General features: G+C 33.2%; 1 protein-coding gene across 11 annotated transcripts in view; it reads right to left on the bottom strand.

Annotated features, from left to right (window-relative positions):
- The window catches only part of LOC124368672 (inositol 1,4,5-trisphosphate receptor), a 152,811-nt gene that overhangs the window by 120,742 nt on the left and 6,874 nt on the right, over window positions 1-25,195 (bottom strand). For 6 of the 11 annotated variants that reach the window (XM_046825951.1, XM_046825948.1, XM_046825950.1 and 3 more), the window contains exons 2-7: window positions 10,228-10,364; window positions 7,459-7,529; window positions 6,782-6,897; window positions 5,551-5,637; window positions 2,890-3,153; window positions 132-362 (exon numbers count right to left, since the gene is read on the bottom strand). In XM_046825951.1, the coding sequence (XP_046681907.1) occupies window positions 132-362; window positions 2,890-3,153; window positions 5,551-5,637; window positions 6,782-6,897; window positions 7,459-7,529; window positions 10,228-10,316 (858 nt within the window). In that variant the 5' untranslated portion in view covers window positions 10,317-10,364. The other 5 variants (XM_046825953.1, XM_046825949.1, XM_046825943.1 and 2 more) reach the window with 3 other exon arrangements.

The following is a 25,195-nucleotide window of genomic DNA, read 5'->3' on the forward strand; positions in this document are numbered from 1 at the left end:
AAAAGTAAAAAGATTTTAAATTTGTATGTGAATTGTTGGAAGAACATTATGAAAATCATAGAACACTTAAAAAATCAAATTTAATACAGATTTTAATAGATTTTAATTACTCTTTACTCTTCATGACTCACTTCCACTTCCCAGAGGGCTTTGCTGCTAGTGGCAGAAGTGGCGGAGGTGCGGCCTGTTGTGCGCAAGAACACATGTTGCTTCTTCCTGTGTTCATCCATGGTTAGAAACTTTTCTTGTTCTGCATGAAATAGTCTCACCACATCCCCACCTTTCAGAATCTCCTCTGAATTCTCTTTGTGCTCCAGGAACAGTGTCACTTTCCATGGTGTGCTGGTGTTCACCACATTCACCTGAAAATAAAATTACTTCTGTTCAACACAAAGGTCAAAATAAATTCTCGTTTGTACCCTTAAACCATAAACTATCTACATCTTCAAATACATCATAAAACATGTGGGTAAAGACACAAATTCCTTCCTGATTCATAAATCTTTAAATTCTAAAATCATCAAAAGACTAAAGTTATTTAGCCAAGAACTTGAAAAAACAGGAGTAATTTGTATTTTATTTGATTACATCAAATCTTGTGTTTTATAAGCAATCCATACTTAAATTATCAAAATTTTACAGTTGGACTTGGTTTTCAGTTGAAATTATAAAATGTATACTCCTAATTGTACATTCTTTTCCCCATAACAAACAAATTAATTAATTTCAATTGCTTAATATAAATATTGTAATTATGTTATCTGGAGAGGTGCAAGGCACAGATGAGGCACCTCCACGCCTCATCTCTGTGGGTGAGGAACGAGCATCACGCCAAACAACTGCCGTCTCAGCAGCAAAATCTTCCCTTTGAATTTCTGGGAATGCTGACCAATATGGAGACACTTGTGATATTATAAACCAAACAGAAACAAGGACATACTGATACCACTTACGAGACAAACAAAAATTAACAAACAACTGTTTGTGTACCGCCAAACAGCATACACACGATAATGCACGAACTTGGATATAAATACGAATTTCTAGTAAAATATACTTTACACAACTAAGATAATTTGTAAACTGGAATATTCTATGCTTTGTTGGCGTATGACACAGGAAGACTACCTCTACCAGATACGAGTGATATAGAATAGCCAGACCTCGATTGACTTCATCTGTACTAACGTACGTGAAAATTATATCAGCTTTCAACTCTTGACAATGGGTCTGTCAGATCATACAGCACAATTCTGCAGCATCAACATGACAACGAGAGCGTTGGCTCTCACACAACCCCTCTTCAAAACAACATTGCTTTCACACTTTAGAATAACTAAGAATACTATTATCAGACCAAGACTGGACATAAGTTATACAAAAAGTAAACGTTGATGATTCATTTTATATTTTTCAGAGTATCCTCCAGTAATGTATGAACACTCCATGCCCGTACTCAGTAGTTACACAGAAAAGACACTCCGCAAAGCCCTAGCAGGATACTTTACCACTGAAAATAAAGAGCTCAAGAAAGCTTACTTAGCTACTTTGAACAGAGGACTACTCAAAGGCCATGAGATGAACAAACAGGACACAGCAGCTAAGAAAAAGGTTTACAATCTCAAGCTTAAGCAGTCCATAGACATCAAAATTCAATATTCATTACACATTTACACATCACTACCCTCCAGCGTATCCCAAGCAGGTGACAGTCCTTAAAATGCCTACAACAGTAATATGAAGGGCAAAAATATTAATTTGCTTATATGTTGGCACGAGTCATATTGGTTGGAAATCTTATAAAGTGGTTTTTCTGCAGCATTTATTTGTTATAACAATTCAGTTTATATGAAACTGGCTTGTGGATTGAGAATAACTAACTGCCCGAGCACCACACATGTTCTAGTACAGCTACAACTACAACAAATACTATCATAAGATTTACATAAGAACTTTGGGTACAACATGAGGCATTAGTTTTGTAATGTACATTAAAACTTGTTAACATAACAAAATTGTTTTATGCAGTTCTCATGATTCTGTCAATCTTTGCCTTGTGAATAAATTAGCTTTATTTTTGCACCATTATATTTTTAATATTATTGTATTTTTAATTTATCGATTTATGACAGTTAACCTGCAACACGGTTGACCTAGCCCAGAATCATTAAGAGCTAACTGTTTCACATTTAGTATAACGATAGGCAAGCAATTAACATTTTCATTATAATTTTATTGAAAATGGCAGCAATGATGGATAACATGGAGAGGAATTAATTTCTAGCAGAAAACAAAAAGCGTTTGGGAAAATTGAATGTTCAAAATGTTTCAAAGCATTTTTCACAGATATCACGTCTAATGTTTGAAATTTTGACTGAGAAACTTGGATATCGTAAATGTTGTGCCCAATATGACCCCAACTCTTGACTGATAAACTCAAAACAAAGAGAATGGAACCAGTTCTAAAGTTTCTAATCCGGTACCATGAAGAAGGTTAGCATTTCCTAACCACGTGATGAAATATGGGTGTCTTATATCAATTTCAAACAAAAAGGACAATCAATGGAGTGGGCCACACCCCATCGGCGCCATAAAACCACTGTGATCGGTTACGTGCACAGGCGACAGAACTTTATTTAATAGTTATTTAAAAGCTTCTACCTAGATATAACAAGTGCTTAAATGTAAATGGTAACTATGAAGAATAGTTTAAGAGTTGTTCTTTCAAATGTATAAAAATTCCAAACAACCCACGTCAATTTTAACCTTACTTTTAGCCTAATACCACATAACCTCTGTACGGTACGAGTTTTTCCGTATCCAAGTCCCGGTCCCAATTACCTTGCATTATCATGAGTTTACTGTATAAAAACACAAGAAAATCATTACCTCCTTGCACCCGATGTTGTCTAGCAGCTCATGGTTAGCTGCCACGTGCAGCACCTGTTGCCCAGCATTCACAGGATTCATGATGACCTTGTCCCCCACTACCACGTTGTCACCAGTAGACCGCAGCTTGTAATATGGTAGGATGTAGAACCATGACCCTTCGTTGCCATTGGCATCCAGATACACTCGCATTGCATTCTTTTCTAGTAGAGCCGGCAACCGTTTGTTCACTGTCAAGTACTTGTTGGACTTGAGATGAAGAAGCTGCAATATATTCAATATGATTCAAGTAATTATCCAGTTTAGTTTCACTTGAAATAAACTAATTCAGTTTAAAACGACTCTAATCAATAGTCAAACTAAGCAATGATATGTGCCTACTGCAATAATTAATGTAAATATACCTCTGACCGGCAAAGATTTTTGAAATAGTAATATTTCTCCTGAATCAAAACTGGACACTGTAAGAGTGACCAAATAGAAATGATGCTTCCTAAGTTTGTTTGAAATATATGTTTAAGGAGTGTACCTAACCCTTTGTATGAGAAATGCTATATAGAATGAGTGGAGCTGCCATGTGACTAGTTATTATCTAAAGTCGTCTTATTCTATTATAGATATATAACAATGCCTGTATAAATTACAAAAGAATTATTGACAATAATACGTAAAAATAGATTCCTTCAGCTATTTTTTACATATACTACTATTATAACAAATTTGCACTGAATTTCACAGAAATTTTTACACAAAACATTTAACTCTGCATCTGGTAAGCGACTAATTATTAGTCGATTAAAGGATCACAGTAATATACCAAGAGACTATTTAAAGAGCTCACGGTCAAAATTAATTTTTTACTTATAAAGATTATTCAAACAAAATCATTACATGAGTGAAGTAGACATTCCGTCATTCAATTTTCATCTAGTGAATTTAAGATGAAAAACAGTTCCATAAATACCTGTACCACTTTACTGTTTGGGTATGACAAATTTTCTGTTTTATCAGAAATTCTCTAAAAAGTTCAACCATATTTAACCCTCGAGCTGGCAGTTGAAATGTCCTCAAGTGGCAGGCCATTTTGAGGTGTTTTGCAGTAGTATCGGTTTTTAATTTTTTTTAAAATATAATTTGATTATAAACCTATATGTATTATATATCATTGTTTTCACAAGAAAATGTACTTTTTATTTATGCAAATAAAAACCCCAAAATATAAAAAATTTTTCACTCTTTTACTAAGTTTATTTTCAAAAAATAAAAAAATGTATGTAAAAGTGGTGGGGGTGCACCTATAAAAGACATATTGTGTGAAAAAAAAATATTTCCAAAATACCCAAAATGTTGAAAATTTTTTATAGTTTTAGAAAATGTATAGTTTACTAAATTTTTTTATTAAAACAATTATGAAATACTCTAAACTGAAGAAAGTACAATACGGCTAAATTCGTTACTATGGATATGACTGTGTTATAAAATTCATCAAAACTTTATTTATTACTCGAAAAATTCATAAAATACACTAAAAGTAAGCCTATAAAAATAAATAAAGAAGCTTTATATCATGATCATTGCAAATGAAAATGATCCTAAAGCTAACTAAAACTATCACAACACTGCACATAGCCTAGATTACAAAAGCTCACTAATATATTTTTCACATATATTTCTTCATAACATCACAAAATAAATTGATAAAACACAATCTACGAGTATTTATAAACACACTTATTACATAAAAACACTTATTTCATGTAATAAACTTACGTTTTAGATGGACAAGAATAACGCGACCAGGTACCAATACAACAACAATGGCCGACTGTTTACAAACAATTCTCGTTTTCAATATGTCATACTTAAATTATGGCATACAAAACAAAACAAAATACATTGATCAAATCAGCAACTATTTCTGATTCCAGTGGTATATGAATCATTGCAGTTTAGTTTGTGTATTGATTATAACAGATGTCAAACGGGCACGTGTCAAATCGACTGATTTTCAGGCGACTGCCACTACAGAAACATTAATTTCAACTGATAATCAGGCGACTGCCAGTTGTAGAGTTAAGTCTTTCTCCTCACTTCTAATAATTTCAGCATCGTTCCCAATCCTCCTGATATTCAAGGCTTCTGGACACCCTCATGTAAACTCTAAGCTAGACCGGTGCCGACACAGCTCTACAAGTCAAATGTGACAGAAGACATCCATCCTGGTAGTGCAAACTACACAGTGCACTGTGTACTTATTAATTGCAGCAAATGAGTCTCAGTAAGTGAGAGTGCACACCAATACAGCCCCACTCATTCTTTTTAAAATTCAGTGTTGGGCTGTAGAGACCCATGCCCCACCATTATCTCGGCTCGGCATGGCACATTTGAGCTCCCGGCTTCTTTTGATTTGTATGTTGAGTTTAAACCGCCATATTTGCGTTAGGCTTATCAAATGCCTATCATCCTACACGATTTTGGAATGGCTTTAATGCTTTTTATGAAAAAAAATCATTGTTATGGTTTTTTTACATATATAGTTCAAAATACATACAAGATCGTCACGAACGTGTTATGGAAAAGGTAGCATGATTCCACTTGATAATGGCAATTATTAAAATAAATATTCAAGTTAATTATCAAAATACTTAGATGCATTCAAACCTGGACAACACTCCCATATTGGACAACCATGCCAAGAAGTTTCTTGTTTTCCGATTCATTCTGTTTCTTCTCTATTTCTGCAGCATGCTGTAAAAAATTGGTTGTATGAGTAATAAATTTCATGATATATAATATAATGTATTAAATAAAATGAAAAATATTTGGTGTTAACTATACAAAAATATATTACACATAAATCTTATTTGGATATTCTTGGATTCTTATGTGGTATAATTTTTTTAATGTAAGAAATTGTAAAGTCTATAAATCGTTACTGCCAGTCAAAGCATATGTTAACCATGATTTCAGAATTTATATAATATATTGTTATCGGTCACATAATTATTCCATTTTATAAATAACCAATTTTTTAATATACCAATAGTTTTTACCAATAGTTAATCTGACCCATCACCAACCAAGTAATTTAAGGTTTTGAGCCCAGAAACTGGAATCTAATATTATTACAATAGAAATAGTACAAAGTTATAGAGCTGGAATTGTGCAGCTAGCCTCGTGCACTGCTGATGCAATTTGCTGACCCCAGGGCTAGCTAGCCTCTCACACAGGCCCTAGTCCTTTTTGATTGACCACGACCACTGAGGCGATGACCGCCGCTTGACCTGCTGAGCCGGTAATCGTCAGTCGCGTTCAAAATTATAAGTAGGTAACATCTTAGACCGTGCCCTCTCTCTCTCCCATTAGTTAATGTAACGTTAAAATCATCTTCCAAATTTAGTTTGTTTCTAAATTATTCTATATTATAATATTGAATACCATTAATTTAAAATCCAATTGTATAGTTGAGTAAAGATTCAGAATTAAACTTATTATTCAGTCGCCACGTGAGTACTTCATTTACCTGCGTCAAAACCATAAGAAATTCTGATAAATCAGTTAGCCAGGATTGGTGGAGTTACAAAATGTACTGTGAATACCATACCAAATATTTAATTCAAGCTTGAAATCTTAAAATCATGAACATTTTATGTAATACTTTTTTAATTGTATATTATTCACACAAAAATGTATTCTATTCTTCAATTTATAAAAAATGAGGTGGATACTTAGTTCATTTATAATCACTTCATTTCCCATAATGCACTTATAATGTAACTCTATTTGGAAAAAGGCCAACATTTTGTACGCATCATTTTTGAAAATGGCTACAGCATTCATAGAGTTTATAGTATTACGGTTAAAATATAAATTTCTTGAATAGAATACTTACATGTAACCTTTTAAGGAGAACTGCATCAGTTGTAGAGCTTGCATTCTGTTTGGCAGCTTTCCAGAACTGTTTCTGGGCAGAATATCTGTTCATGGGACATATTTTAAACAGGCAATCTGAAACAAAAATCCAAGTCATACACACAAATAATAAAGTATTCAAACTTTAAAATTTTCTACGGTGTGAACCCAGAATGGTTAAGATTAGAAACAGAGGTAAGTGAATCTAGCATGCAAGAAAAGATTATCAGTGAATGTTAGAAAGTGAGGGAAATAAATTCCAGGATTGTACCTGCAACTAGTTGTCCAAAATCATCTAAACCCAAATGCTGTCCTTACAATGTCCCGACCATCGCCCTTATCATTAACAAACAAAGAAATATTTAAGGACTGATCAGATTCAATTATCGCTCACAGGTTGGCGATCATTTCAAGTCCTTAAGCTATGTTAACAATACAGTTTTACGGTTTACACAACTGGTATCACAATTAACATCTAAGTTTTCCGTTTTACACCACATTGAAAAATTACTTGCACAATTAAATTCTTGAAATATTATGACATCACTGTGGAGAGCCAGCTTCAATACAGTGAGTATATTCAATACAGCTTCAATACAGTGAGTATATTCAATATACTGAGTAAGTGTTAAATATTTGGATTATGGATAACATTACCTCTAAATTTCTTTGGAGGATTGTTCAGGTCTCCCGCCTCAGGACATACCACAGTCCGGTCATCAACAAGGCTAAAACAAAAAACTTACTTAGTCTCCAGCATACTAGTGAGTAATAACATGAACAAATCATACCAACTTTTAAATAGTAAGGACTAATGGGTTATTCATCCATTTTTGCTAACTAATGATCTCAAGCTGCCACTCACACAAAAAGGAGCATTAATTAATCTTTCATTTTAACAGAATTTTAAGTAATATCAATCTTATACAGGAAAAAATTATAAAACTTTGAATCCAAGCACTACACAAGTTTAAAGAATTATATCAAACCAGAATGGTCTTTTTGGTCAACATTTGGTAGCATTTACTGGTCAAAAGGCCTAACGTAAAATATGTTTTTAATTCATGCAAGACCTCCACATATAACTCTACATTCAATCTTTTATTAAATATTTGATATGGACCAGTGTAAAGATCATGGAGGTGAATATATTAAAGGAAATAATGTTAAAGTTAAGAAGAAGTAAAAATAAGCTATCAGGTTTCGTATATAGACCTCCTAAAACACTCAATAGTGTAGAAACATCTACATACAACATTTAGTACGTAAAGAGACAAAGTGAGTAAGTATCTTGGCACCGTTTAATTTATAACTGATTCTTGATTCTCTGCAAAGAGAGAGAGAGATATAATGTCTTCAGAGTGCAGGAAACTAGCTATCTCACTCATAGTTTATCAACTCTAAAGTAAGACAATAATGTATACAAACCCTAGAGTGCTGAGGAAGCCACAGACGTTACCCTCTGCGAAGAGAGAGATAATGTCTCCAGAGTGCAGGAAACTAGCTATCTCACTCATGGTTTATCAACTCTAAAGTAAGACAATAATGTATACAAACCCTAGAGTGCTGAGGAAGCCACAGACGTTACCCTCTGCGAAGAGAGAGACAATGTCTCCCAAGTGCAGGAAACTAGCTATCTCACTCATGGTTTATCAACTCTAAAGTAAGACAATAATGTATACAAACCCTAGAGTGCTGAGGAAGCCACAGACGTTACCCTCTGCGAAGAGAGAGATAATGTCTCCAGAGTGCAGGAAACTAGCTATCTCACTCATGGTTTATCAACTCTAAAGTAAGACAATAATGTATACAAACCCTAGAGTGCTGAGGAAGCCACAGACGTTACCCTCTGCGAAGAGAGAGACAATGTCTCCCAAGTGCAGGAAACTAGCTATCTCACTCATGGTTTATCAACTCTAAAGTAAGACAATAATGTATACAAACCCTAGAGTGCTGAGGAAGCCACAGACGTTACCCTCTGCGAAGAGAGAGACAATGTCTCCCAAGTGCAGGAAACTAGCTATCTCACTCATGGTTTATCAACTCTAAAGTAAGACAATAATGTATACAAACCCTAGAGTGCTGAGGAAGCCACAGACGTTACCCTCTGCGAAGAGAGAGACAATGTCTCCCAAGTGCAGGAAACTAGCTATCTCACTCATGGTTTATCAACTCTAAAGTAAGACAATAATGTATACAAACCCTAGAGTGCTGAGGAAGCCACAGACGTTACCCTCTGCGAAGAGAGAGACAATGTCTCCCAAGTGCAGGAAACTAGCTATCTCACTCATGGTTTATCAACTCTAAAGTAAGACAATAATGTATACAAACCCTAGAGTGCTGAGGAAGCCACAGACGTTACCCTCTGCGAAGAGAGAGACAATGTCTCCCAAGTGCAGGAAACTAGCTATCTCACTCATGGTTTATCAACTCTAAAGTAAGACAATAATGTATACAAACCCTAGAGTGCTGAGGAAGCCACAGACGTTACCCTCTGCGAAGAGAGAGATAATGTCTCCAGAGTGCAGGAAACTAGCTATCTCACTCATGGTTTATCAACTCTAAAGTAAGACAATAATGTATACAAACCCTAGAGTGCTGAGGAAGCCACAGACGTTACCCTCTGCGAAGAGAGAGACAATGTCTCCCAAGTGCAGGAAACTAGCTATCTCACTCATGGTTTATCAACTCTAAAGTAAGACAATAATGTATACAAACCCTAGAGTGCTGAGGAAGCCACAGACGTTACCAATGTCTCCCAAGTGCAGGAAACTAGAAGAGTAAGACAATAATGTATACAAACCCTAGAGTGCTGAGGAAGCCACAGACGTTACCCTCTGCGAAGAGAGAGACAATGTCTCCCAAGTGCAGGAAACTAGCATGGTTTATCAACTCTAAAGTAAGACAATAATGTATACAAACCCTAGAGTGCTGACGTTACCCTCTGCGAAGAGAGAGACAATGTCTCCCAAGTGCAGGAAACTAGCTATCTCACTCATGGTTTATCAACTCTAAAGTAAGACAATAATGTATACAAACCCTAGAGTGCTGAGGAAGCCACAGACGTTACCCTCTGCGAAGAGAGAGACAATGTCTCCCAAGTGCAGGAAACTAGCTATCTCACTCATGGTTTATCAACTCTAAAGTAAGACAATAATGTATACAAACCCTAGAGTGCTGAGGAAGCCACAGACGTTACCCTCTGCGAAGAGAGAGATAATGTCTCCAGAGTGCAGGAAACTAGCTATCTCACTCATGGTTTATCAACTCTAAAGTAAGACAATAATGTATACAAACCCTAGAGTGCTGAGGAAGCCACAGACGTTACCCTCTGCGAAGAGAGAGACAATGTCTCCCAAGTGCAGGAAACTAGCTATCTCACTCATGGTTTATCAACTCTAAAGTAAGACAATAATGTATACAAACCCTAGAGTGCTGAGGAAGCCACAGACGTTACCCTCTGCGAAGAGAGAGACAATGTCTCCCAAGTGCAGGAAACTAGCTATCTCACTCATGGTTTATCAATTCATCGCTGCACAAGATCTAACAATGCTTGTTCAAGTCTGAAATCAAAAGAAAAATTTTAAGAGATATAATTACAACAGGTAATGTATTAAAAACCTTTCTTGTATTTTTTTTTATTAGAATGTTCATTAAAATATTAAAAAATGTGTATTGAAGTTTAAAAAACAGACAACTTTGAACAATTTTCAACATTAACTTATTACAGGGATATCAAACTGAAAGTATTTACTTCCAGAATGTGACAGCGATTTCACATGATTAAAAAGGTAAGAGGGTTAAGTTAATAGGTCTTAAAAATGTAAAATACTCCATTTGCTCACACACACACACACACACACACACATATATATATATATATATATATATATATATATATATATATGTGGACATAAATCTAATTATGTCCAGGAGGCAATACGAAAATTATCCACGTTACTTCTATAATTTCATATATTATGCAAATGAGCAGGCACAAATAGTAACTATGGTTTTTAAACTTTCACAACACAGCAAAAGCAATAAAGTAAACCCTAGTTTTGTAGTGGCTTTGTACGAATGTTTGTAAATAATAAATTATGTATTTCAACAAAACATAATACAATCGCTTTTTAAAACTGCTGTACATCACTAAAAATGGTTAAAAAATGACATTATATAATTGTCAAGGCATTTATATGAATAATAATTTAGTTCATTTGGTTTTTCATAATTTAAAAAAACAGAACCTTTTGAAAGTATCTTAACCTTTTTTTTAAGTTTCTAACTTCATATCATATGTAGGCCTAATATGAGAATAGATTATTCTCAATAAATACAAGAGCGAATACAGAGAATGATCAATTGTTTAAAAATTATAAAACCATAACACTATAATAACAAATTACAGTCACACACCATTTTATAAAATTTGGCATACCAAATTTATATAAATTTCAGAAGTTGCAGAATTCTGTATAAACTAAAGAAATATTTAACTGGAATGCTATATTTTAGATAAAACCTTTTTTGAGAAATCTTCTAATCCTGAAATGTTTTGCTGAAATTAACAACACTGAGTCTTTGTTTGAAGTTTATTTTTGATGATGGAAGGATTGTGAAGGAAATAGGATTTTTTCGGACTTTTTCCATTGTTCAGTGAAACAAAAAAATCAGTAACACTACGTTTCAAGATCTGCAATCTGATCACTTCTTCAGGTAAATAACTAACCTACACATAATTACAAACTAGGTTAAAATAAACAAATCTTGTCTTCACTAACTCTAAAACATGTACTTAATAAAAAAACTAAACACAGCACTAATTATTAAAACTGAACTGCAGAATACAGGTCACAATACGACATTCAACGACCAACCACCTACGCCTGACCAGAGGCCTCTGACACACAACGCTCTGGTATGATTTGTTCATTTTAACCTAGTCTGTAATTATGTGTTAGGTTAGTTATTTACCTGAAGAAGAGATCAGATCTTAATGTAGTGTTACTGATTTTTCGTTTCACTGAACGATGCCAAATGTCCGAAAAAATCCTGTTTCCTTCACAACACTGAGTCATACTGTACTTGTTCTATCAACATACAAAACAGCATATATTATCTGGAATTAACTAAATTTAAATAATTAAAAACTATCTTGATATATTGTCTTTGTATCAATACCTTAATGAATCAAGTATTGCAATCCCACTACTCTATTTTTTAACCCCTATGTTGCTGCACACTTATATATACATTTTCACATACTTCTGCACACGTAATTAAATACAGAGCTCACTATCTGCTCTTTATTTGAGTAAATTTGCATAACTAAGGCCCTGCCATCTAGCACTGGTGCTGCTCCCAAACTAACACAAGACTACACGCAATTCTATTCCGCAAAGTATTTGTAGCATGTCTGGTTTTACTGTATTTTCTGAATAGCTTATGCACTTTTGTAGGTCTTTGTACTCACGGTGTGAAATGTAACCTTTTATTATTATTACTAGCCGGTATTTTTTTTGTTATTACTAGAATTATTTATCCGATACTCCCAATCACACTACCAATGCACTGTGAGCAGCGTCAGACTAATTTTAAAGCCGCACCTAATGTTGGTCCAAGAATGACCAGACACTGATTGAAGATGTGTACACAGTTTAAATCTAAACAAATATTAAAGAAATATAAAATTAATTTTCAATGTGAGTGAATTTTATTATTAGTGATCAGATTGATTATATCTTAAACACGATTAAAAAACTGAACAGACCACATTGTACTTTGATATGTAATAGGAATACAATAATCATAAAAACCAGACACACAGAGATGTCTGAAACTACAGAGTAAAGAAACATCTGATGGAATACTGTGTCAAACTGCTTTAAAACATAAATTCTTTGTTAATAAGAAACGGAATATAAATACCACACTCTCCAACAACAATATAAATAAATAATATTCTATTCTATATATTTTGTTCTCAAATTGCAAATTTTACTATGCTGTTCCTTCACATATATTCTATTTTAAGATAAACTTGTTCAAGGTCTCTATTTGTAGTGTGATAATGGCCTCACTCAGTTAAGGTGAATACACAAATAAGGTATCAGGTGTACAGTACTAGTCTGGGAGTAGAAATAGCTTATAACTGCAATACAGGTTTACACAAGAAAATAGTCTAGAAACTTTGCCAAGTCTTTTGGCTTCAATGAAACAAACAGTTAAATACTACATTCTTAGCCCAGCTAAAAACTGTATATATAAATGTTACTGAATTTCATGATTACACATTTAATAAGACCCAATGAAGTTTTCCTAATTGTTGAGTGTAGGAGTTGAGTGTATCTAATTGAATTACTTTTTTTTAATTGATTATTTAGAACCCTCTGAAGACATCATAAGCATTAATACAACAAGAGAAGAAGAAATGGCTGTAAATAGTGTTGTGGAATCAATGTAAATGTTTGAAGTAAAGAAGTAGAACCCATATCCTATGAAAATTTCTGTGTTAAAACTACAAATCAGTATGATTTACATTTTACCAATAGCTACTGCCTCAGGCAGTTATGTGTTCAAACATGAACTAAATCAAATTTGCTATGAGTTACAAATAAAATAAAAGTAATATCATATAAGTGTAAATATACCAAAACGTGTATCATTTACGAATAATACTGGAAATTTTAAAGACAAAACACCACATATTTTAGCACTAACCAAACCTAATAACATGAATTTCAATTTTTACTATTATTATTGATAATTTTCTTTTGATTATAGAACTGTACTTATAGGAGAAGGTGCCATTAACATGACAGAAAAAAAAAAAATGCCTGCTATACAAACAAGGATTTAGTGCATAAAACTAATAGAAAACAGGGAGCTGGTAGTTGATTCCCATACCATGTTTTTCAATGATTTTATTATATTAATGTTATTAATCAAAAGGTCGTACCCAACTCTCAAGGTCATGATAACAAATCTGGAAATAAATTTGGTTAAATTTCTGAAGAAGAGCTATACATTGTTTTACTAGATTTGTATACTAGAAGCAAAAATTGTTTGGGTTATAAAATGATAACGTTGTTATTAAAATCAACTACACTGATAAGGCATTGTTGCAGATTTTCTCCTCCCCTAGCTCCTAACATGTATTAAAACGATGACTGTATTGGATAATGTTTCTGTTCTAAAGAAAAACTGATTTGGTTAGTTGGTGTGGTTTTCATTGGTTGTTATAGCAAGTTGTTATAACATTATTGTAACCTATATTCTGATTTTTAATTCAGTTCCTAATTGTTAATGTTTTTATTAACAGTTTTATTGACTCACAATATGTTTGTTGTGATTTATAACTTATGGTTATCGTAACACGTAGGGATAAAATCTTTTCACTTTAACTTTGTTGTAATCTATGTGTTATGTTAGTTATGAACCTGAGGAAATCATGTTGCAGATCTCGAAACTTAGTCTTACGGTTTTTTTCACTTAGTGATGACAAATGTCAACAAAATCCTATCTCAAGTATCAATGGCTAATACAATGGCTAGACCTCTCTTTACCTGTACTTTACCACAACATTTTTCAGATAATTCCACTCAGCAGCTACGTTTATTGATACAATCGAACTTATTAGTCGTTTTCCGTAAGACAACAATTATGTGTACTACAGGATTAACTATACTATACTACAAACATATACCACAATTGTTTGTATTTGCAGCTACATTTATTGATACAATCGAACTTATTAGTCGTTTTCCGTAAGACAACAATTATGTGTACTACAGGATTAACTATACTATACTACAAACATATACCACAATTGTTTGTATTTGCAGCTACATTTATTGATACAATCGAACTTATTAGTCGTTTTCCGTAAGACAACAATTATGTGTACAAGAGGATTAACTATACTATACTACAAACATATACCACAATTGTTTGTATTTGCAACTATATTTATTAAGGTTTTTAACAAATTCTGCTAATTGTAGACATTATCCCAAAATATAAAACTTTGTACTATAAGGAAATGTTGATAAATAATTAGTCAGGATTATATAGCTTTGTGTACAATCTACAAGTACAAATACACAATAGAAACAGACAACAACGCAGTAACACATACGAGTCACAGTACAATCATTAAAATCATTGTTGATTGTAGGAATAAAGTATAACAAATGTTGTTGACTTCAATCACTATAAGTTAACGGCATACACTGGCCCACTAACAGCAACCCAACATACATACGAGGGTCGTTTGATAAGTCCATACAAAAATAAAAACTGCTTAAATTTGTTATATAAAATTTTTTAATTTTTCAACGTAGTGTCCTTGTAAGCTAACATTTTGTCCAATGCTGTTCTAACTTGTTGATCCCTTCCAAATAATAGGATTAGTCCATTTCTGCAAAATAGTGTACGTAGTTTATACATTTTGTCCAATGCTGTTCTAACTTGTTGATCCCTTCCAAATAATAGGATTAGTCCATTTCTGCAAAATAGTGTACGTAGTTTATACATTTTGTCCAATGCTGTTCTAACTTGTTGATCCCTTCCAAATAATAGGATTAGTCCATTTCTGCAAAATAGTGTACGTAGTTTATACATTTTGTCCAATGCTGTTCTAACTTGTTGATCCCTTCCAAATAATAGGATTAGTCCATTTCTGCAAAATAGTGTACGTAGTTTATACATTTTGTCCAATGCTGTTCTAACTTGTTGATCCCTTCCAAATAATAGGATTAGTCCATTTCTGCAAAATAGTGTACGTAGTTTATACATTTTGTCCAATGCTGTTCTAACTTGTTGATCCCTTCCAAAATAATAGGATTAGTCCATTTCTGCAAAATAGTGTGTACGTAGTTTATACATTTTGTCCAATGCTGTTCTAAACTTGTTGATCCCTTCCAAATAATAGGATTAGTCCATTCTGCAAAATTAGTGTACGTAGTTTATACATTTTGTCCAATGCTGTTCTAACTTGTTGATCCCTTCCAAATAATAGGATTAGTCCATTTCTGCAAAATAGTGTACGTGAGTTTATACATTTTGTCCAATGCTGTTCTAACTTGTTGATCCCTTCCAAATAATAGGATTAGTCCATTTCTGCAAAATAGTGTACGTTAGTTTATACATTTTGTCCAATGCTGTTCTAACTTGTTGATCCCTTCCAAATAATAGGATTAGTCCATTTCTGCAAAATAGTGTACGTAGTTTATACATTTTGTCCAATGCTGTTCTAACTTGTTGATCCCTTCCACAAATAATAGGATTAGTCCATTTCTGCAAAATAGTGTACGTAGTTTATACATTTTGTCCAATGCTGTTCTAACTTGTTGATCCCTTCCAAATAATAGGATTAGTCCATTTCTGCAAAATAGTGTACGTAGTTTATACATTTTGTCCAATGCTGTTCTAACTTGTTGATCCCTTCCAAATAATAGGATTAGTCCATTTCTGCAAAATAGTGTACGTAGTTTATACATTTTGTCCAATGCTGTTCTAACTTGTTGATCCCTTCCAAATAATAGGATTAGTCCATTTCTGCAAAATAGTGTACGTATAGTTTATACATTTTGTCCAATGCTGTTCTAACTTGTTGATCCCTTCCAAATAATAGGATTAAGTCCATTTCTGCAAAATAGTGTACGTAGTTTATACATTTTGTCCAATGCTGTTCTAACTTGTTGATCCCTTCCAAATAATAGGATTAGTCCATTTCTGCAAAAATAGTGTACGTAGTTTATACATTTTGTCCAATGCTGTTCTAACTTGTTGATCCCTTCCAAATAATAGGATTAGTCCATTTCTGCAAAATAGTGTACGTAGTTTATACATTTTGTCCAATGCTGTTCTAACTTGTTGATCCCTTCCAAATAATAGGATTAGTCCATTTCTGCAAAATAGTGTACGTAGTTTATACATTTTGTCCAATGCTGTTCTAACTTGTTGATCCCTTCCAAATAATAGGATTAGTCCATTTCTGCAAAATAGTGTACGTTAGTTTATACATTTTTGTCCAATGCTGTTCTAACTTGTTGATCCCTTCCAAATAATAGGATTAGTCCATTTCTGCAAAATAGTGTACGTAGTTTATACATTTTGTCCAATGCTGTTCTAACTTGTTGATCCCTTTCCAAATAATAGGATTAGTCCATTTCTGCAAAATAGTGTACGTAGTTTATACATTTTGTCCAATGCTGTTCTAACTTGTTGATCCCTTCCAAATAATAGGATTAGTCCATTTCTGCAAAATTAGTGTACGTAGTTTATACATTTTGTCCAATGCTGTTCTAACTTGTTGATCCCTTCCAAATAATAGGATTAGTCCATTTCTGCAAAATAGTGTACGTAGTTTATACATTTTGTCCAATGCTGTTCTAACTTGTTGATCCCTTCCAAATAATAGGATTAGTCCATTTCTGCAAAATAGTGTACGTAGTTTATACATTTTGTCCAATGCTGTTCTAACTTGTTGATCCCTTCCAAATAATAGGATTAGTCCATTTCTGCAAAAATAGTGTACGTAGTTTATACATTTTGTCCAAATGCTGTTCTAACTTGTTGATCCCTTCCAAATAATAGGATTAGTCCATTTCTGCAAAATAGTGTACGTAGTTTATACATTTTGTCCAATGCTGTTTCTAACTTGTTGATCCCTTCCAAATAATAGGATTAGTCCATTTCTGCAAAATAGTGTACGTAGTTTTATACATTTTGTCCAATGCTGTTCTAACTTGTTGATCCCTTCCAAATAATAGGATTAGTCCATTTTCTGCAAAAATAGTGTACGTAGTTTATACATTTTGTCCAATGCTGTTCTAACTTGTTGATCCCTTCCAAATAATAGGATTAGTCCATTTCTGCAAAATAGTGTACGTAGTTTATACATTTTGTCCAATGCTGTTCTAACTTGTTGATCCCTTCCAAATAATAGGATTAGTCCATTTCTGCAAAAATAGTGTACGTTAGTTTATACATTTTGTCCAATGCTGTTCTAACTTGTTGATCCCTTCCAAATAATAGGGATTAGTCCATTTCTGCAAAATAGTGTACGTAGTTTATACATTTTGTCCAATGCTGTTCTAACTTGTTGATCCCTTCCAAATAATAGGATTAGTCCATTTCTGCAAAATAGTGTACGTAGTTTATACATTTTGTCCAATGCTGTTCTAACTTGTTGATCCCTTCCAAATATAGGATTAGTCCATTTCTGCAAAATAGTGTACGTAGTTTTATACATTTTGTCCAATGCTGTTCTAACTTGTTGATCCCTTCCAAATAATAGGATTAGTCCATTTCTGCAAAATAGTGTACGTAGTTTTATACATTTTGTCCAATGCTGTTCTAACTTGTTGATCCCTTCCAAATAATAGGATTAGTCCATTTCTGCAAAATAGTGTACGTAGTTTATACATTTTGTCCAATGCTGTTTCTAACTTGTTGATCCCTTCCAAATAATAGGATTGTCCATTTCTGCAAAATAGTGTACGTAGTTTATACATTTTGTCCAATGCTGTTCTAACTTGTTGATCCCTTCCAAATAATAGGATTAGTCCATTTCTGCAAAATAGTGTACGTAGTTTATACATTTTGTCCAATGCTGTTCTAACTTGTTGATCCCTTCCAAAATAATAGGATTAGTCCATTTCTGCAAAATAGTGTACGTAGTTTATACATTTTGTCCAATGCTGTTCTAAACTTGTTGATCCCTTCCAAATAATAGGATTAGTCCATTTCTGCAAAATAGTGTACGTAGTTTATACATTTTGTCCAATGCTGTTCTAACTTGTTGATCCCTTCCAAATAATAGGATTAGTCACATTTCTGCAAAATAGTGTACGTAGTTTTATACATTTTGTCCAATGCTGTTCTAAACTTGTTGATCCCTTCCAAATAATAGGATTAGTCCATTTCTGCAAAATAGTGTACGTAGTTTATACATTTTGTCCAATGCTGTTCTAACTTGTTGATCCCTTCCAAATAATAGGATTAGTCCATTTCTGCAAAATAGTGTACGTAGTTTATACATTTTGTCCAATGCTGTTCTAACTTGTGTTGATCCCTTCCAAATAATAGGATTAGTCCATTTCTGCAAAATAGTGTACGTAGTTTATACATTTTGTCCAATGCTGTTCTAACTTGTTGATCCCTTCCAAATAATAGGATTAGTCCATTTCTGCAAAATAGTGTACGTAGTTTATACATTTTGTCCAATGCTGTTCTAACTTGTTGATCCTTCCAAATAATAGGATTTAGTCCATTTCTGCAAAATAGTGTTACGTAGTTTATACATTTTGTCCAATGCTGTTCTAACTTGTTGATCCCTTCCAAATAATAGGATTAGTCCATTTCTGCAAAATAGTGTACGTAGTTTATACATTTTGTCCAATGCTGTTCTAACTTGTTGATTCCCTTCCAAATAATAGGATTAGGTCCATTTCTGCAAAATAGTGTACGTAGTTTATACATTTTGTCCAATGCTGTTCTAACTTGTTGATCCCTTCCAAAATAATAGGATTAGTCCATTTCTGCAAAATAGTGTACGTAGTTTTATACATTTTGTCCAATGCTGTTCTAACTTGTTGATCCCTTCCAAATAATAGGATTAGTCCATTTCTGCAAATGTAGGTACGTAGTTTATACATTTTGTCCAATGCTGTTCTAACTTGTTGATCCCTTCCAAATAATAGGATTAGTCCATTTCTGCAAAATAGTGTACGTAGTTTATACATTTTGTCCAATGCTGTTCTAACTTGTTGATCCCTTCCAAATAATAGGATTAGTCCATTTCTGCAAAATAGTGTACGTAGTTTATACATTTTGTCCAATGCTGTTCTAACTTGTTGATCCCTTCCAAATAATAGGATTAGTCCATTTCTGCAAAATAGTGTACGTAGTTTATACAGATTGTTCCATGCACATCCCAAAAGACAGTTGCCATAACCTTCCTGGCCGAAGGTATGGCTTTTGCTTTTCTTGGTGTATTTTCCGTCTTGGTAACCATTGTTTAGATCACTCCTTGGTCCCAGAGGTATAGTGGTGTATCCATGTTTCATCAACAGTGATGAAACAACACTTAAAGTCCTCTGGGTTGTGCTGGAACAGCTGCAAACTGTGCTTACAACACTTCACACTATTTTGTTTTTGGTAATTCGTGAACAATGGCGGCACTCATCTTGCAGGCAGTTTTCTCATGTCCAAATATTGGTGCAAAATATTATGTACCTGGTCACTCAAGATACACACAGCACTAGCGATTTCACGCACCTTCCATCACCATATCATGGATTTTTTCAATGATTTCTGGAGTTGTGACCTCAACAGGGTGTCCAGAACATTCAGTGCCTTTTGTACTCAAATGGCCAGTCCGAAAATGTTAAAACCACTTATAAACTGTTCTTATCAAAGGTGAACAGTCAACATAATGTTTATCAAGCTTCTGTTTAGTCTCCTGAGACATTTACCTTTTATCAAATAATGTTTAACCAACACACAGAATTCTTCTTCGTCCAGTTAAAAAAAAATCACAACTTTCTCAATTCTAACAAATGTCAAACACAAAGAAATAGACCGATCAGGCTGAAACTTGGTGTGCATTCTTCCAAGAGATGCTACCAACTGAAAATAACCTCAGTAAGCACCAGCAGTGTTATCTCTTGGACTTTCCACAGACTTATCTATCAAACTTGAAAATTATTATGTTTTTATAAATTAAGGGAAACGTTTGGCTCAAGACAACCTTGAAAAACTTAGTACTAAATCCTTAATCTGAATTCATATACAATATTATAAGTTGTAGTTTTGCCCTTGTCTCATAATATACATGCCCAAAACTATGGAATGTTTTGTAAATCTTCAAGGTTAAGGAATGAAAAAGTATTAAATCACTGAGTTATACTAGACCTCATAAGTAATATGCATAGGTCAAAGCACTAAAACCGCTCCCAAAGTTTAACCCAAGCATTGAAATCTTTGATAACTGTTGTTTAATCCAAGCATTTAAATCCCACCCCAAAATCATTCTCAAACCCAAACATTACTATTCCTTCCAACACCTATTCCTCCCCAAAAATTGTTGAGATGTCATCCAATAGCTGAACAGACATCTCAGTGGTGAATACCAACCCACAAAATCCTCCCCAAACAAATATTCCTTGAGCATCAAAAGCATTTAAATTCCTCCAACTACTCTTAAATGCAACAACTCTTCAAACAATAATCACTCAACACAAACATCAAAATCCAATCCAACAACTATGCTCCCGACCAACCACTAAAATCTCTCTCCCAACTGATACATACAGCCAAGCTCTAAATTTTTTTCCAAATAACTTCCTCACCCAAATGTTTTCTCCTTCGAAAAATGAACTATTCTTCAATCCAAGTATTAAGACACCTCCTAAATACTCAACCCGCATATTCCCTCCAAAAAAAAGAAATATTCTTCAACCTACATAATACCTCCCAACAATCTTCCTCAACCCAATCATCAAAATTCCTTCTAACAATCACAACCATGCCCAAGCATTGAAGTCTCTCCCAACAAATATCGAACAACCCACGCAATCCCTCATGACAAACTACTACTCACTTCACACAATTTCTCCCAACAATTATTCCTCAACTCAAGCATCTAAATCCCTCATGACAAGTATACCTCAACACAGGAATTGAAATGCCTTCCAAAAACTATGTTATGCTTTCCTTTTTTGATAGAGCACATCTTATGCTGTGTCCTTAAAATGAGAATAAATAGTAATTGCAATCCATCTAAAAACTGGAAAATTGATACTGATTTTTTAAATGAGACATCATTTGAATAACTCAATTCCAAAGCATCTTATTTGAATCTCATTCAGATGACAATCTCAGAGTATGACAATTAAACAAGTAGTAAATACCTTCCATTCTGCATTTTTTTTAGACACAACAGAGAGGATAACCACACTAATCAGGTCACAGACAACAATAACACCAGATTGAAAACTGCATGCTATTGTACTGAATACAAAAGAACACAAAAGTCCATTGTATCAATACACAGGATAAACAATCAAAGTGTAATTAACTGATTTACATGCACAATATGCCTCTTAACTTAAAATTATACACAATATATAAGGTACGATCAATCCCTTCCCATTATGTTTTGTAATAATGGAAATGACATTCAGCTCTTTACTCTTCAAACTGGTTGTGTTTGCTCCTACACTAACAATTTTCATTCAACCATTTTTGAGCGTTTTGTAACACAGTTGTTATGTTGAACTGAGAGTTTAACCAATGTACAATTTATTGTGTTCTGGTGTGTGTGAGTGCACCTGCGCTTATGTGTGTGTGTATATTGTTTTCATACGTTTCAAGGAATAATACAATATTAACAAAAATGTTTCTATATTATATAAGAAAATGTGTTTTTAAATAAAGGAATTTTTCCAGAACAAGATATTTTATTTTGTATTTGTGTTTTAAAGAATTTAGGCTATATGAATTCCAAAATATACAAAACAGATTTCTTTACTGATAAAAACAGAAGTTGTGAAAAGTTACATGATTATATTTGAAGTATATGCTTCCCCACCTTTGTTACGATAAAATCTAATTTTGTTTACATGGAGAATGTCCAGATCTGAAGCCAAACGATTAATTGGAAAAAGCTTAATGCTACTTTATTTCCTTTTCATATACATTGATAATATCGTGCTAGTTCAAAACCTTGATGCCTTTTGAACAAGTATAACACGTGTCCAAATTTGAATGTTCAATACAGATCCATTTCAACTTCCACTTAGTGCAGCATCTAAAACCTACACTAAGCGGAACGAGCTGAACTCACATTTGAATTGAATCAACCCTTCACACAATAGTTAACATTACGTGTATAAAACTTTATTGCACCGCCGTGCTTTGAGATCGTACATTCAGTTGAGCACCTGATGAGATAATGAGAATTCCTATTCATCTGGATTACACTTAATTTTGTAGTCTAGGTGTCTCTGATGTCGAAACGATTCTGAGTTAATTTTGAACTTCTTCGTCGCTGACTTTTTTGGTTCTCTTCAGGCCAGATTTCAGGAGTCAAGTCTGAGACAGAGTCAGACGCTGCACTAAGCAGAAGGTGAAATGGAGCTAAACTCAACATTCACATTGAATTAACCCTTCCTACCATAGCTACTTGTCCGAAGATATCTACTTCACTCAGTAAACTCTGCCGTAATTCCTTTTGGTAACTGTAATGGTCTAATTTTGTTTACCTTAATGTTTATCTTTTTAAAATGTATTACATTTAAAAAATACTTATATATTGTTATTCAAACTTTTGCTTAGTTGTAAACGTAAGTGGTCAATAGTCTTTCTATCCTTTAATTCTTTTCCAGATAGATACTAACTCACAAACTCTCCCCCATTTCACTGTGTGACATGTTTCTCAATCTGTTTGTCATGATTATGTTCATTTGTTTCTCTTAAATTTTTAAATTTACATATAATGCATTTTTTTTAATTTGAAGTTGAATTGCAGTTGAAGACATTTGAAACACACAAATTTGTTACAAATCGACAAAAAGAAATATAATAAAACATATGTAGGGTTATTGGTTCCCGTAAAATTCATCATCCTACTGACATTCTTTGTACTTTTAATCCTCAAACTGCCCATTATTTCACTATAGAACACCACTAGATTTTTTGTGATTTTTGTGATTTTTTTTAAGTTTTTATTATAAAATTCATAAAGGTCATAAAAATAAAGCAAGGTATAACACAAAACAAGTTTTATTCCTACAATTTAGGAAAAATGGAGGTAGCCAACATAAAAATTTAGTTACATTATGAACTATTGTAGCAGTAAAGTACAATGATATGTAATACAATACATTTTGAAGCAATTAAATACTATATAGTGACTGCCAACAGAATGGATTCTGGTCTCAATCAGCATCAGTTCGGGAAGTGTAAAAAGTGACCGAAATCCGGTTCAAAGCAGCAAGTGGGTTAAACTATTCTTTCCATTTGACTATTATTCTCAGTTTTTCAAAATAAATTATTAATAAAACAGATACATAATCAATAGCATTGTATAAGAGTAAATATTGAGAAACAAAACTTAAAATATTGAATTGTTGTCTCATATTTAAAAAAATGTGTATTAAAAGTTAAAACATTTTTAAAGTTAAAGGACTTATAGGATCAAAACATTTTCTCAAGTTTTTATTATTTTTAATTTAAATACGCTCAACGTACTATTTTATTATGCGTGTTTTTTAAACCGAAAAACTTTTTCTTGAAAATCTGTCACTATCAAGAATTTAATATCTAGTAGTATAACATGATAATAATAAACCATAATACAATGTTATCTTGTTATTTATGCTTAGATAAATAGTGAAGATAACATTTTGATTATCTATTATTTACATTGAACTGTTGTCACTGAACAAAATTTCTTTTACAAAAAGAATCTATGATTTACCCACTATTTTTATGATGAAGCACTTATTATACCTAACAAAATATAATAAACATATACCAATATGAATTAGATAAAGAAACATTTAAAGCATGAAATCAACTAAATACAATTTCTATTTTTTTTTAATTGTGTGAATTTATTAAATCTACGGTGAGATGCTTTCAAAAAGGCCCATAAAACTTGGTCACGTGACGGTCGCCAGTGACTTATTCCTGGCACAAATATTACAACCTGGACCAGATGAACAAGTTGTAATAGCACTGAACAACTGGACCTGAACCGAGTGAAACCTGGACCAAATGATTTGTTATTTTTATTTAACTTGTTTAGATGACCTGATCTTCATAAAATCTTAACTAAAATGAAACAGCTGTTAATTAAATGTCAGCTTATTTAGAAAAATAAGAATCCTGGACTAAACAAAGCCATCTCTCGTTAACACACTGATTAATTTCTATCAGTACAATATATTTCTTATTGTAAAATAGTAATGTACAGTAATCAGCTTAAATTCTTGAAAATAATTATTCATAATAAAAGATTGCAGGGCTTTAAAATAAATCAAATTTAAAATGTATAAAAATTTAATTTTCCTTAGTATTACTTGAAAACAAAATATTATTACAACACAAACTTGTGTACATACCGTTACACTATGTGTTCCACTCTGTAATGTGTTTCACAGTAAAGTTTTACAAGTAAAAGTCTGTGCAGAAAGAGCTTTTAGGCAGGAGATAACGGAAGCATCTCTCTCTTCTGAGCCCTCATTTAACGAACGTTGTGCTGCTATTGATCTCATACTAGAGCTGAACTTTGGGTCTCATTACGCTTTCTTATCAGCTCTAAGATCGAGACAAGACTAATTTCGGGACAAAAGAGGTAACAATTTTATAAACAAAAGAA

Source organism: Homalodisca vitripennis, chromosome X (assembly GCF_021130785.1).
Source record: "Homalodisca vitripennis isolate AUS2020 chromosome X, UT_GWSS_2.1, whole genome shotgun sequence".
Taxonomy (NCBI): Eukaryota; Metazoa; Arthropoda; class Insecta; order Hemiptera; family Cicadellidae; genus Homalodisca; species Homalodisca vitripennis.